Source organism: Lichenostomus cassidix, chromosome 27 (genome assembly GCF_008360975.1).
Source record: "Lichenostomus cassidix isolate B80296 chromosome 27, HeHo_3.0, whole genome shotgun sequence".
NCBI lineage: Eukaryota > Metazoa > Chordata > Aves > Passeriformes > Meliphagidae > Lichenostomus > Lichenostomus cassidix.
The window spans coordinates 5,556,629-5,568,380 of record NC_139507.1 but is presented as its reverse complement, the minus strand read 5'-3'; the positions used below and the strand labels follow the sequence as shown (position 1 = coordinate 5,568,380).

The 11,752-nt window shown below is 69.2% G+C and overlaps 3 protein-coding genes across 3 annotated transcripts; 2 read left to right on the top strand and 1 right to left on the bottom strand.

Annotated features, from left to right (window-relative positions):
- The first annotated feature begins 593 nt into the window (after nt 1–593).
- Nucleotides 594–4,780, top strand: LOC146426779 (all-trans-retinol 13,14-reductase-like). The gene is made up of 12 exons (XM_085083328.1): nt 594–638; nt 896–1,076; nt 1,177–1,359; nt 1,678–1,907; nt 2,221–2,416; nt 2,837–3,034; nt 3,115–3,240; nt 3,470–3,608; nt 3,689–3,798; nt 3,918–4,084; nt 4,173–4,332; nt 4,532–4,780. Exons 1-12 carry the CDS (start codon nt 594–596, stop codon nt 4,675–4,677), a joined length of 1,881 nt encoding a protein of 626 aa, XP_084939454.1. The 3' UTR covers nt 4,678–4,780.
- A 342-nt stretch (nt 4,781–5,122) lies between these two features.
- On the bottom strand, nt 5,123–6,278 carry LOC146426778 (uncharacterized). The gene is made up of 3 exons (XM_085083290.1): nt 6,045–6,278; nt 5,588–5,849; nt 5,123–5,347 (listed from the first exon to the last, which is right to left on the bottom strand). Exons 2-3 carry the CDS (start codon nt 5,843–5,845, stop codon nt 5,249–5,251), a joined length of 357 nt encoding a protein of 118 aa, XP_084939416.1. The 5' UTR covers nt 5,846–5,849; nt 6,045–6,278; the 3' UTR covers nt 5,123–5,248.
- A 930-nt stretch (nt 6,279–7,208) lies between these two features.
- LOC146426777 (uncharacterized) lies at nt 7,209–10,262 on the top strand. The gene is made up of 3 exons (XM_085083327.1): nt 7,209–7,247; nt 7,563–7,745; nt 8,391–10,262. Exons 1-3 carry the CDS (start codon nt 7,209–7,211, stop codon nt 9,147–9,149), a joined length of 981 nt encoding a protein of 326 aa, XP_084939453.1. The 3' UTR covers nt 9,150–10,262.
- The last annotated feature ends 1,490 nt before the right edge of the window (nt 10,263–11,752 follow it).

The following is an 11,752-nucleotide window of genomic DNA, read 5'->3' as shown; positions in this document are numbered from 1 at the left end:
TTTCCCCGTGTGGTGCACGCGAGGGGAGCTGGAGGTTGGTGTCACTTGTGTCACCCCTGCCGCCCCCCGCCCCGCCCCACCTGGTGCTGATGGTTTTTCACCTGCAAATCGCCGTTTTCCGCCAGTTTGGGGCTGGGGAGGTGTTGGGAGGGCTGGGAGAGCGCGAGTGTGTCACACGCGTGTCACCTTGCACGCGCGAGCCCTTCCTTGGTGCTGCCGGGAGGGGTCAGCAGAGCCGCAGGCACGGGGGGAGTGCGTGTGCAAGGGTGTGCAAGGGGGTTTGCTCCCTTGCCCGGGCGTGGGTGTGCCCGTGCGGGTGTGCAGTGCCCGACACACCCGTGACACACACCGTCACACGCGTGTGCACCTCCCAGGGGTGTCATGGGGTGTCATGGCCACAGGGTGCCACAGGGTGCCACAGGGTGCCACAGGGTGCCACAGGGTGCCATAGGATGCCACAGGGTGCCACAGGGTGCCATAGGGTGCCATAGGGTGCAGTGTCCGTGCAGAGCTGTGTCCGTGCAGAGCTGTGTCCGTGCAGAGCTGTGTCCGTGCAGTGCAGTGTCCGTGCAGAGCTGTGTCCATGTGGTTCCATGTCCGTGCAGTGCAGTGTCCAGGCGGTGTCCGTGCAGAGCTGTGTCCGTGTGGTTCCATGTCCATGTGCTTCCATGTCCGTGCAGTGTTTTGCCCGTGCCGTGCCGTGCCGTGCCGTGCCGTGCCGTGCCGTGCCGAGCCGTTTCCGGGAGCTCTGTGTCTTTAAGCCGCGGTGTCTCTAAAGCCACTATATTGACTTCCCCATAATCCCCTAAGCCGCCGTGGCTATAAGGGCTGCGGCTGCACACGCCGGGCTGTGCCGTGTCCCGTGTCCGTGCAGTGTCCGTGCCTGTCCGTGCAGTGTCCGTGCAGTGTCCGTGTCCGTGTCCGTGCTTCTGAGCCGGCCCTGGCCCTGCTGGCCCTGGGCCGGGTGGCCCATCGGCACCTGGCTCCGTCTGGCAACCCCTTCGCAGGGCCACCCCTGGAGCCACCGCGGCCGCTGGTGACTGACCAACGTGCCCGGGACAGGGTTCTGAAGAGGGGTGAGTGTCCATCGTGTGTCCGTGTGTCCGTTTGTCCTGTGCAATGCTGGGAACACCGAGCTCTGTCCCCCCTGGTGGTCACTGTCGCACACGGCTGCAGGGTTCACTGCCCAGCGTGTTCCGGAGCAGCTGGACGCCGTGGTCATCGGCAGTGGCGTGGGGGGCCTGGCGGTGGCTGCCACCCTGGCCAAGGCTGGCCGGAGGGTGCTGGTGCTGGAGCAGCACGACCAGGCCGGGGGGTGCTGCCACACCTTCCAGCAGCACGGCATCGAGTTTGACGTGGGTAAGGACACCCTGACCCCCCCTGCCACTCCCTGTCACCCCCCTGTCCCCCCTGTCACTGTGACTCTGCTGCCAGCCCTGCAGTGCATGTGTGCCATGTCCGTGTCTTGTCCATGTGTCCCTGCCATGTCCACACCGTGTCCCTGCAATGTCCATACTGTGTCCCTGCCATGTCCCTGCCATGCCAAGGTCCCATCCTGTCCCCTCAGTGTGACCCACACCAGACAAAGCCACACCTGCCCTCCCCGGCTGCTCCCGCGGTGTGTCCATACGATGTCCCCGGTGTCCCCCCGCCGTGTCCCCTGTCCCCGTCCCGCAGGCATCCACTACGTGGGGCAGCTGCACGAGGGGAGCCTCCTGCGGGTGGCCCTGGACCAGCTGACGGACGGGCAGCTCTGCTGGCACCGCCTGCCCGACCCCTATGACGAGGTGACCTTGGGACCCCAGCGCTACCAGCTGCGCTCCGGCAAGGTGGCCTTTGTCACCGCGCTGGAGGAGCAGTTCCCTGCCGAGAAGGAGGCCATCAGGGAGTTCATGAAGCTCACCAAGGTGAAGATCGAGGGTCATCTAGGGCGTGGCGTGTCCCCAAGGAGGGGTCAGCGTGGGGTGTGGGGGTGATGGGCATGGAAGGGCCAAGGTCTGGGGATAATGAGGACGTGGATATTGGGGGACAGGTGCTGAGCCACAGGTGGCCCTGGGGTCACGGCAGTGAGGACATGGTGGTGGCCAGGCGGGGCGGTGTTGCTGGTGGCACATGGTGATGTCACACAGGTGGCCTCACGGCACGTGGTGCTGCTGGCTGTGCTCAAGCTGTCCCCACGCTGGTGTGGGTGGTGACAGTGACACCGTGGGTGTCCTGCAGGTGGCCTCGCGGCACGTGGCGCTGCTGGCCGTGCTGAAGCTGTCCCCGCGCTGGCTTGTCACCCTCCTGCTCCGCTCGGGCCTCCTGCCCCGCCTGTCCCCCGTGTTCCGCATGGGGGCCACCAGCCACAGCCAGGCCGTGGCCAAGCTCACCTCCGACCCTGACCTGCGTGCCCTGCTCGGCTACCTCTTCTACGGTCAGGGGCCGTCGCGATAGGGAGGGGCTGTCGCGATAGGGAGAGGCTGTTTCCCCTCGCTGTTGCGACACGAAGGTCACCATGGTGGAGGAGGAGGGCTGGACTGCGGTGGTGGAGGTTGTGTCACGATAGGCGGTGGTACCATCACGATATGAGCAGGGCTGTGTTGGGATGAGGGGCTGTATCGTCGTGGGAAGGGCTGTGTCGTGATACAGGAGGGCCAGGTTACCCTGGGGAAGGGCTGTGTCGTGATAGTAGGAGGATGTGCTGTGACAGCGGAGGGGACCACGGTGAGAGGGGAGGGCTGTGCCGCGATAAGGGAGCGCTATATCGTGACGAGGAGCCCCATGTCCCGACACGGCAGGGCTGTTCCGCCCCGCAGCGGGCGCCAGCCGTGCCCGTGTCGCGCTGTCCCCGCAGGCACGAGCCCGAGCGACTCGAGCTTCCTGGTGAACGCGCTGATGGTTCACCACTACCAGCGCGGCGCTTGGTACCCGCGCGGTGGGGCGAGCGAGGTCGCTTTCCACGCCGTGCCCGTCATCGAGCGCGCGGGGGGAGCCGTGCTCGTGCGCGCCCCCGTCACGCGCGTGCTCGTCAGCGCCGCCGGCACCGCCCTGGGTGAGCGCCGGGACCCCCCGAGCGATGGGGACGCGGTGACAGCGCCGTGAGTCCCCTGACGGGCTGTCCGCGGTCCCCAGGGGTGGCGGTGCGGGTCGGGCCCGGCGAGGAGGAGCTGGAGATCCGCGCGCCGCTCGTCATCTCGGACGCGGGGGTCTTCAACACCTTCGGGAAGCTGCTGCCGCCCCACGTGCGCAGCCACCCCGGTAACGTGGCGCTGCGACCCTCGTGTCCTCAGTGTCCCCAGCATAGCCACATCCCCCTCGTTACCGATACCGCTGTGTGCTCTGCGCCGCAGGGCCGGGTGTCACCGCCGTGTCCCCTGCGCCGACAGGGCCCGGTGTCACCGCCGTGTCCCCTGCGCCGACAGGGCCCGGTGTCACCGCCGTGTCCCCTGCGCCGGCAGGGCCGGGTGTCACCGCCGTGTCCCCGCAGGTGTCCGCTCCCGCCTGGCCATGGTCCGGCCCAGCATGGGCTCCTTCCTGGTGTTCGTGGGGCTGCGGGGCAGCGCGGCCGAGCTCGGCCTGCCCCCCACCAACTTCTGGATCTACCCCCACAACGACCTGGACGCCATGTGAGGGGTCCCGGCAGCACGGGGGGTGGCGGCGGGTGTGGGGGACACGGTGGGGACACCACAGCCCTGTTTTCCTGCAGGATGACCCAGTACGCTGCCCTGAGCCGCGACGACGTCCCCGAGAACCTGGCGATGTTTTTCATCACCTTCCCCGCCGCCAAGGACCCCACGTACGAGCAGCGGCACCCAGGTACCCTCCGGGTGACCCGCGTGTCCCCCCAGCTCAGAGGGTCCCCAATCCCACCGTCACGGGGTGGACACTGCCACCGCCACCGCCACCGGGTGTCACCAGCTGTCCCCGCCCCGCAGGCAAGTCCTGCATGACCATCCTGACCATGGCGCGGTACGAGTGGTTCGAGGAGTGGGCCGGGAGTCGCCCGCGCCACCGCGGCCCCGAGTACCAGCAGTACAAGATGGACATCGCCCAGCGGCTGCTGGACAGGGCTCTGCTCCGCTTCCCGCACCTGCGCGACAAGGTGCCCCACGGGACGGGGCGGGGTGCCCCAGGGGGTCCATCAGTGTCCCCCGTGTCCCCCGACACGCCGCGACCCCCTTCCTGCGCAGGTGGAGTTCGTGGAGGCGGCGACCCCTCTCACCAACCAGCACTACCTGGGGGCGGCGCGGGGGGAGATGTACGGCACCGAGCACGACCTGCGCCGCTTCAGCCCCGCCGTGGTGGCAGCCCTGAGACCCGACACGCCCGTCAAGAACCTCTACCTGACAGGTGAGGGGATGTGTCCCCGTGTCGCCGTGTCCTGCCGTCCCCGTGACCAGCCCCAGGCTGTGGGTGGTGTCCCCCGGGGCTCCCTGCTGTCGGGGGTGTCCCCCCGTGGCTGTGTCCCCCGTGGCGGTGGCTCTGTTCCGCCCTGGGGGGGGCTGTGCGCTGCCCGGGGGTGTCCCTGTGCCACGGTGGCTGTCCCCAGGGCAGGACGTGTTCTCCTGCGGGCTGGCGGGGGCTCTGCACGGGGGGCTGCTCTGCGCCTCGGCCATCCTGGGCCGCCTGCTCTACGTGGACCTGCTGCTCCTCAAGAGGAAAATCAAGCGGCGCCAGGGCCGGCACACGGCGTGAGGGGACAGCGGGCCTGGGGACACCTGTCCTGGGGGACACTTGTCCTCGGGGATGGCCCCGGGATGGGAGCTGCTCTCAGCTCAATAAACCCATGTCGATGTCCCACCAGCCTGCCGCTGTGTTTGGGGATGGAATGGGATGGGATGGGATGGGATAGGAATGGGATGGGATGGGATGGGATGGGATGGGATGGGATGGGATGGGATGGGATGGAGATGGGAATGGGATAGGAATGGGATGGGATGGGGACAGGGTTGGGATGGGACTGGAATGGAGAGAGGGATGGGATGAGGATGGAGGCTGGGATGGGGATGGGGACAGTGAAGGGTACAGGTGACCCTACAGCTGGGGGTCAATGTGGGGTGCAGAATCGCCCTTAAACTTCTCTCCTTCCCGCTCTGTCCTCCCTGAGCCTCCCCAGACCCCAAACCAGCACAGCCCGGAGTTCTTTTACACTTTTAAATATAATAAATAGGGGAATTCCCAGTGGGATGGTGGGGGGGTGAGGGCGTCCATGTCCCCCTCAGCGAAGGGGGGTGTTGTCACCAGCTGTCCTTGGCGGGGGTCACCTCTAGGTCCGGGTGGCGCAGGGGGGCTGAGCTCTGGGGTCGTGGCCACATTCGGGGCACGGCCCCTGGGGCAGGGGGTACAGGAAGGGCTTCGCTGTCACCTGAGGGCGAAGGGGGGTCAGTGAGGGGGACATGGGTTATCCCCAGGGGTTCCCCAGGGAAGGAGGGTGTCCCTCTTTGGGGACAAGGCAGCCCAGCACCCCGGAACCCCATCACTCCACAGCCCCAGCACCCCGCACCCCACATCCCATCACCCCATCAACTTCAGCTCCCCATATCCCATCACCCACCCCGACCCGCGCTCCGGGCTCAGCCGAGCATCCCCGGCCGGCGGGACCCACCTCGCTGTAGGGCGGGGGCTCCAGCCCCACGGGGATGGCCCCGCTGGGCAGGCTGGGCAGCGTGGGCAGCGGGGACAGCGGGGACAGCGGGGACGACAGGGGGCCCGGGGGGTCTCCGTAGGGCGGGGCGGGCAGGGGACCCTGCGGGGTGCGGTAGGCGGGGGGGGGCACGGGGTCCTGGCAGAGCTTGCGGAGGAGGTGGAGGATGAAGAGGAGGATGCTGATGGCTACGAAGGTGATGATCATGATGAAGAACATGGCCCTGGGGACACCGAGAGGTGCGTGCTAGGGGCTGGCACGTCCCCCCTCCCCGCCACCCCGCGGGGTCTGCACCCTCAGCCCTGTCCCCGCTCCCGCAGAGCTCCCGGGGTCTCTCCGTGTCCCCATGTCCCCATCCCGCCGCCCCCATCCCCAGGGACCCTCCCGGGCATTGCCCCCTGGCCCCCCGCCAACGAACCAGGTGTCCCCCGGCACCTCCGCGTCACCTCCGCGCCACAGCCGCACTCTGGACCCGGGGACACCCCACTGCCCGCGCCCAGCGCCCCACACCCGCCGCCCTTTGCACCCTCCCTGCCCCACTGCGGACCTTGCCCTGGGTGGGGGGGGCTCGGAGCACCCCGCGGTGGGGCAGTTTGGGGTGATTTGGGCCACTTTGGGGGCTTTTTTTAATGGTGGGACCGTGCCAAGGGGTGCTGGCGCCTCGCTGAGGGCAGCTGCCCCCAAACGGGAGGGGGAGGAGAGGATGGCCTGGGTGACACAGGGCGTGCTCAAGGTGACACCAGGGGTACTTGGGGTGACACAGGGCGTGCTCAGGGTGACACCAGGGGTACTTGGAGTGACACAGGGCGTGCTCAGGGTGGCACAGGGGACCCCCGGGCTGGCACGGGGGACCGCTGGCCCTGCTGGGCGTTGCGGCCGGGCCGAGAGGAGGGCGAGGAGCCGAAGGAGCGGGATCCCCCCGCAGGTGTGAAGAGCCGCCGGCTCAGCACCGTAAGCGCCCAAATCCCATCAGCGCCCTGAGCCCCGAGCAGCGCTGAGCGGGGGTGACACGGGGGGTGACCTGGGGGGTGACATGGGGGGCCATCCGGGGGGTCATCCGGAGGCGTTTCGGGGGGCGATCCGGGCAGTGATCCAGGGCTAATCCGGGGGGCGATAAGGGGTGAACCAGTGAGTGATCCGGAGTGAACCAGGGGTGAGCAGGGGGTGCCACAGCCCCGCGGCAGCGGGTGACAAAGCGGTGAGTGGCCCGAGGGCGGGGGGAGGCGATGGCAGAGGGGACAAGGCTGGTGGGGGGCCAAGGGGACAGTTTGGAGGGTGGGGGCTGGAGCCGCGGAGGGTCGGGGGGGTCGGACTGGGGGATCCTAAGCAGGATCATCCCCCTAAGGGGTTTAGGGCTGCCCGGGGCACAGCGGCTTGGCCGCACGGGTCAGGCAGCTCCAGCCGCGTAATTGGCTCAAGGGCTTAACGAAGGATTTGCCACCACATGTCCTCCCGTGCACTGGTGAGGACCCCCCAAAATCGGCCTCCTGGTGAGGCAGAGCCCCCCCTGAACCAGGCGAGCCCCCGCTCTGTCCTGGCTGAACTGGGTTTGCCGGATCTCTGCTGCCGGGTTGGGGCAGAAATGTCCGTGACGCCAGGGGGGTGCTGGTGGCCCAAGCGGGTGGGCACGGGAAGGGGGATGGACACAGCTGGACACAGCTGGACAGGCAAGGACACACTCGTGAACACACACACGGACACATATGGACACACACACGGACACGCAGGGACACGCAGGGACACGCAGGGACACACACAGACACGCGCACATCATGCCCTGGCACACGGACCCTGTGCCTGCAGGGACGGCCGTGCCAACCCCGCGCCCGCTGCCAAGGCTGCCACGGTGCCACCAGCCCCGCCGCGGGGACAAGCGCCATCCCCAGCCGTGTCCCCAAGTGACCCCGTCTCGCCGCCGCCCCGTTTCCCAGGCTAGGGCGGTGTCGTGGGAGGGGACAGGCGGGGCAGCCGGGCACCGGTGCCACCCGGGCACAGTCGCGCCGGGGTGGGACGCGCCGCTGTCACCGCTAAACCCTCGGGGCAGGGAGGACCCCGCGCTGCCCCCGCCCGCCCCGGGCTGCCTCGGCCGCGCTGCCGGCGCTCGCAGACACGCGGTTGCGTAAGTGGCGGTGACGGGGCACCCCAAAATCGTGAGAACCGGCGGTGGCTGCGGCGGGAGCCCCGCGGCGGGGCGGGACCAGGGCTCCGCAGGCACTGCCGGTGTGCCTCAGTTTCCCTGGGAGGGCGGAGGCCGGGATGCCCCGTGCGGGTGGAGGTGTCCTGCCCGGTGTCCCTGTCCCCTCCTGTGCTGCTGGAGGTGTCCGGCCGGGTGTCCCTGTCCCCTCCTGTGCTGCTGGAGGTGTCCGGCCGGGTGTCCCTGTCCCCTCCTGTGAGGCTGGATGTGCCCGGCTGGGTGTCCCTGTCCCTGTCCCCTCCTGTGCGGCTGGATGTGTCCCTGTCCCCTCCCCGCCCGGGCAGTGCGCTGTGCCCCCACGCTGTGCTCGCCGCCCTGTGCACACACGCGTGTCCAAGCGTGCACAGCACACACATGACCGAAATCCCCGCACCATCCCCGCGCACCGTGACGCTGCACAGGGGACCCCATGTGTCCCCCCGTCCCCATCCCCACACCCCATCCAGGCCACCGTCCTCCCTCCCCGCCCCCGCCTGGCCCCGTGCCCCCCTTCCCCACCGCGGCCCCTCTCCCCTCCCTCGGCCAGCGTTTTCCCTTCCAGCTCCCTGTTTGAAGCTATTTTTTCCACAGCTCCTGCCAAGAGCCGCTAATGAGAAACAAACGGGCTCCTCGGCCGCGGCTGCTCCCGGCCCACACACCTCCGGCTGCGGGGCCGGGGCTGCACCTCCCGGTGCCCTCCTGGCAGCGGCCCCGGGCACCTGCATCCTCCCCACCTGGCTCGGGCACCGGGCATCTGCACGCTGCCCATCTGGCACCTCCGTCCTTGCCGGCAGCACCGTCCTGGTGCTCTGTCCTCCCTGTGGGGCACCAGCCCTGGGCACCTCCACCTGCCACCACTGCCGGGTGTCTCTGTCCTGCCCGTGTGTCACCACCCCAAGCATCTCCATCCCCCATCCAGGACAATTCCCGGGAGTCTCCATTCTCCCAGGGCGTCTCTGTCCTGCCCACATGTCGCCATCCCTGAGCATCTTAACTGTCCCCATCTGTCACCATCCCAGGCTGCCACCAGCCTCCCCATCCAGCGCCACTCCTGGGCGTCTCCATCCTGCCCGCCCAGCATCACCCACGGACATCTCCTGTCCGTGTGCCACCTTCCCTGGGCATCCCTGTGGTGCCCAAGTGCCACCATCCCTCGGCGTCTCATCCCCTCCGCTTGGCACCATCCCAGGCCATCTCCATCCTGCCACCACCCCGGGGGTCTCCACCCCGCAGCAGGGCAGAGCTGGGCCAAGGCCAGCTGTCACCGCTGTCACCGCGTGTCCCCTCCTCCCCTGTGTCCCGTGGCTGTGGCCAGGCCGGGTGCCGGAGGCGGGAGGGAGCGAGGTGTGAGGGAGTCCCGAGCTGTCCCCCCCGCCGGGTCCCCCTGTCCCCCACCCGCCCCGCGCTCAGCCGGGGCCGCAGCCAAACCCGTGCTGTTCCAGTTGGCCCCGGCCCGGCCCCAGTTATCGGCCGGTCACATTTTCCACTGAGCCATGTTTGTGTTTGAGCAGCGCCGGGAGGAGGGAGGGAGCGCGGGAGAAGGGCAGGGACCCCCCGATTCCCACCGCGGGGAGGGGGACAGCGCGGGGGGAAGGGTTTGGGGATGGCAGAGGAATTCCGGCTGTCCAGGGGTGGGATCGGGACCGAGGGCGGGAGCAGCACCCAGGAAGGGCAGCACGGCTCGGGGTGAGCTCAGTGCCTGGAGATGGAGCTGTAGCCGTGGTTGGGGACATCACCTGGGCTCGCAGGGACAACAGGGCTGTGGCAGCAGCGTCTGGGGGTGGCAGCGGCACCTGGGGATGGGATCGATGCCCAGATGTGGGAGCAGGACCCCGGGATGGGATCGTCACCCGGGGATGGAAATGACAGGGACACAGCCGACACCGCCTGACCTGAACATTCCCATCCCTCTCTTGAGGCTGCCGGGACAGCGCCGGCCGAGCCACCCCCGGTCGGGACACCCCCCTGTCCCCAGCTCAGGCTGTGGGGAGCAAACCCTCCCGTCCGGGGCTCCCTGGGGCCGCGCAGGTTCCTCGAGCGAGCGCGCCTCGGCCAGGCCGTGCCGGAGGGACGTCACGGGGCCGGATCCTCGCCCTGCTTCCTCGAAGGAGCAGCCGCTGCCGCTGCCAGGGTGACGCTGGCGGCTCGGGGCTGACCTGCTTTCTCTCCTCCAGCCCTCTCCCGCTCCGGCATCCCTCCGGCCCGGCCCGGCCCCGCTGCGCCGCCAGCGCCGACGGCTTCCTGCGGAGGCGGAGGAATTTGGCTCCCGGCCGCGGGGCTGCAGCCGGACAGCGCCGGCGGTGCGGCCACCCGGCACCCGCTGCGGGACAGCGGCCTCGCACCGGGACCGGGACCGGGACCGGGAACGGGAACGGCGAGGGGATTGTCACCGGGAACGGGCTCCGGGTGCCACCGCGGCCATGGCGGCAGCGGGTGGGGCGGCGGGTGGTCCCTGGGGGTTTGTCCCTGGGGGCTTGTCCCTGGGGGTTTGTCCCTGGGGGTTTGTCCCTGAGCCCACGCGTGTGACACGGTGGCCGCACACGCGGGGGTTGCACACGCGGGACACACCTTTGCCCACGCAGGGGTTACACCCGCGGGGCTCCACCCGGGTCTGCGTGGGGTGGAGAAGGGATGGAGGGGCAGAGGGATGGAGGGATGGATAAATAAATAAAAGGGGTGTGAATTAGTCAGATGGGTGGGTGGATGGATGACAGGTTACATGACAGAAGGGACAGGCAGCTGGCACGGGGGACAGTGCCACTGCCAAGGGACAGTTCACAGCGTGGCACCATCAGTCCCTAAAAGCCACCCGTGGTTTCACCACAACCCGCTTCGCTCCTGCCAAGCTCCTGTGGAGCAGCACTGCCCCCCCTGAGCCCGCGGGTGCCACCGGTGTCGCTGGTGTCCTGCAGCCCTCGGGGTGTCACCCAGCGTGTCCCCAAGGCACAGCCCCGTGTGTCCAGGCCTGCCGGGGCAGGACACGGCCTGGGCGCGGGGGGGTCTGGCTGTGACACCCTGGGGGTGCAGCCCCCCAGTGCCACCCCTGGCGTGTCCCCAAGGGCTGCCAGTGGCACATCCCGGCCCTGCCTGTGGCCCTGACCCCGGCACGGTGTGGCATGTCCCAGTTCCGTCCCACAGCACAGTGTCGCCGTCCCTTCCCATGGCACAATGTCGCCGTCTCTTCCCACGGCAGTGTCCCCAGCCCTGCCCGCGGCCCAGCCCTTCCTGTGGCACAGCGTGGCACATCCCAGCCCCGCCGGTGGCAGTGTCCCCAGCCCTGCCCATGGCCCAGCGTGGCACCGCAACCTTGCCAGTGGCACTGTCCCCAGCCCTGCCGGTGCCCTGCCAGCCCCTCGGGGCTCTGCCCGGTGGTCCCTGCGCTGAGCCCCCCGGGTGAGCAGGGTGGGGCTCTGCCCGGCACAGGGGGGGCTCCCCAGCTCCCCCAGCCCCCCAGCCCCCCGGCCGGCTCAGCCCCCTGGCCTCTCCCCTGCCGACGTGGAGGTTGTGCCGGGGACGTGTCAGGGCTGGGGAGGGAGCCAAGGGCATCGCCTGCGCCTCCGAATGCCGGCCTGGGGGTGCCGCCAGCAGCCGGGGGAGGAGGCAGCGGCCCAGGAATGCGCCGGGCACTGCCAGCGTCCCTGTCGCCGCGCGGGGACACTGCCGCTCCGGGGGAATCGTGGGGAGCCCGCGGAATGGGGAGCCCCCCTTGCTCCCCCCTTGGCCTCTCCTGGGCTCGGCGGGGGTGTCCCCGCACCGCCCGTGACATGGGGACACCGTGCGCCCCCCACGGCCCCGCCGTGCCTCAGTTTCCCCTCACACGTGTGCAGGGCCAGGGAGGAGCGCGGTGGGTGGAGTTGGTTTTTTTTGGGGGGGAGAGGGAGGGGGAAAACTTTTAAAGTCTTTTGGCTTTGCCCCAATTTCGTCCCTTTGAAAACCTTTTGTTGGGTGGCCAC

Excerpts from the sequence above, each read along its gene's own strand:
- LOC146426779 (XM_085083328.1), top strand. The coding sequence starts at position 594 with ATGTCCGTGCAGTGCAGTGTCCAGGCGGTGTCCGTGCAGAGCTGT. Across the intron at positions 1,077-1,176 it reads GGACAGGGTTCTGAAGAGGG|GGTTCACTGCCCAGCGTGTT; the intron begins GTGAGTGTCCAT and ends ACACGGCTGCAG. Across the intron at positions 2,417-2,836 it reads GCTCGGCTACCTCTTCTACG|GCACGAGCCCGAGCGACTCG; the intron begins GTCAGGGGCCGT and ends CTGTCCCCGCAG.
- LOC146426778 (XM_085083290.1), bottom strand. The coding sequence starts at position 5,845 with ATGTTCTTCATCATGATCATCACCTTCGTAGCCATCAGCATCCTCCTC. Across the intron at positions 5,348-5,587 it reads AGCCCCCGCCCTACAGCGAG|GTGACAGCGAAGCCCTTCCT; the intron begins GTGGGTCCCGCC and ends CTTCGCCCTCAG.
- LOC146426777 (XM_085083327.1), top strand. The coding sequence starts at position 7,209 with ATGTCCGTGACGCCAGGGGGGTGCTGGTGGCCCAAGCGG. Across the intron at positions 7,248-7,562 it reads GGTGCTGGTGGCCCAAGCGG|GGCGGTGTCGTGGGAGGGGA; the intron begins GTGGGCACGGGA and ends TTCCCAGGCTAG. Across the intron at positions 7,746-8,390 it reads GCTCGCAGACACGCGGTTGC|CTCCTGCCAAGAGCCGCTAA; the intron begins GTAAGTGGCGGT and ends TTTTTTCCACAG.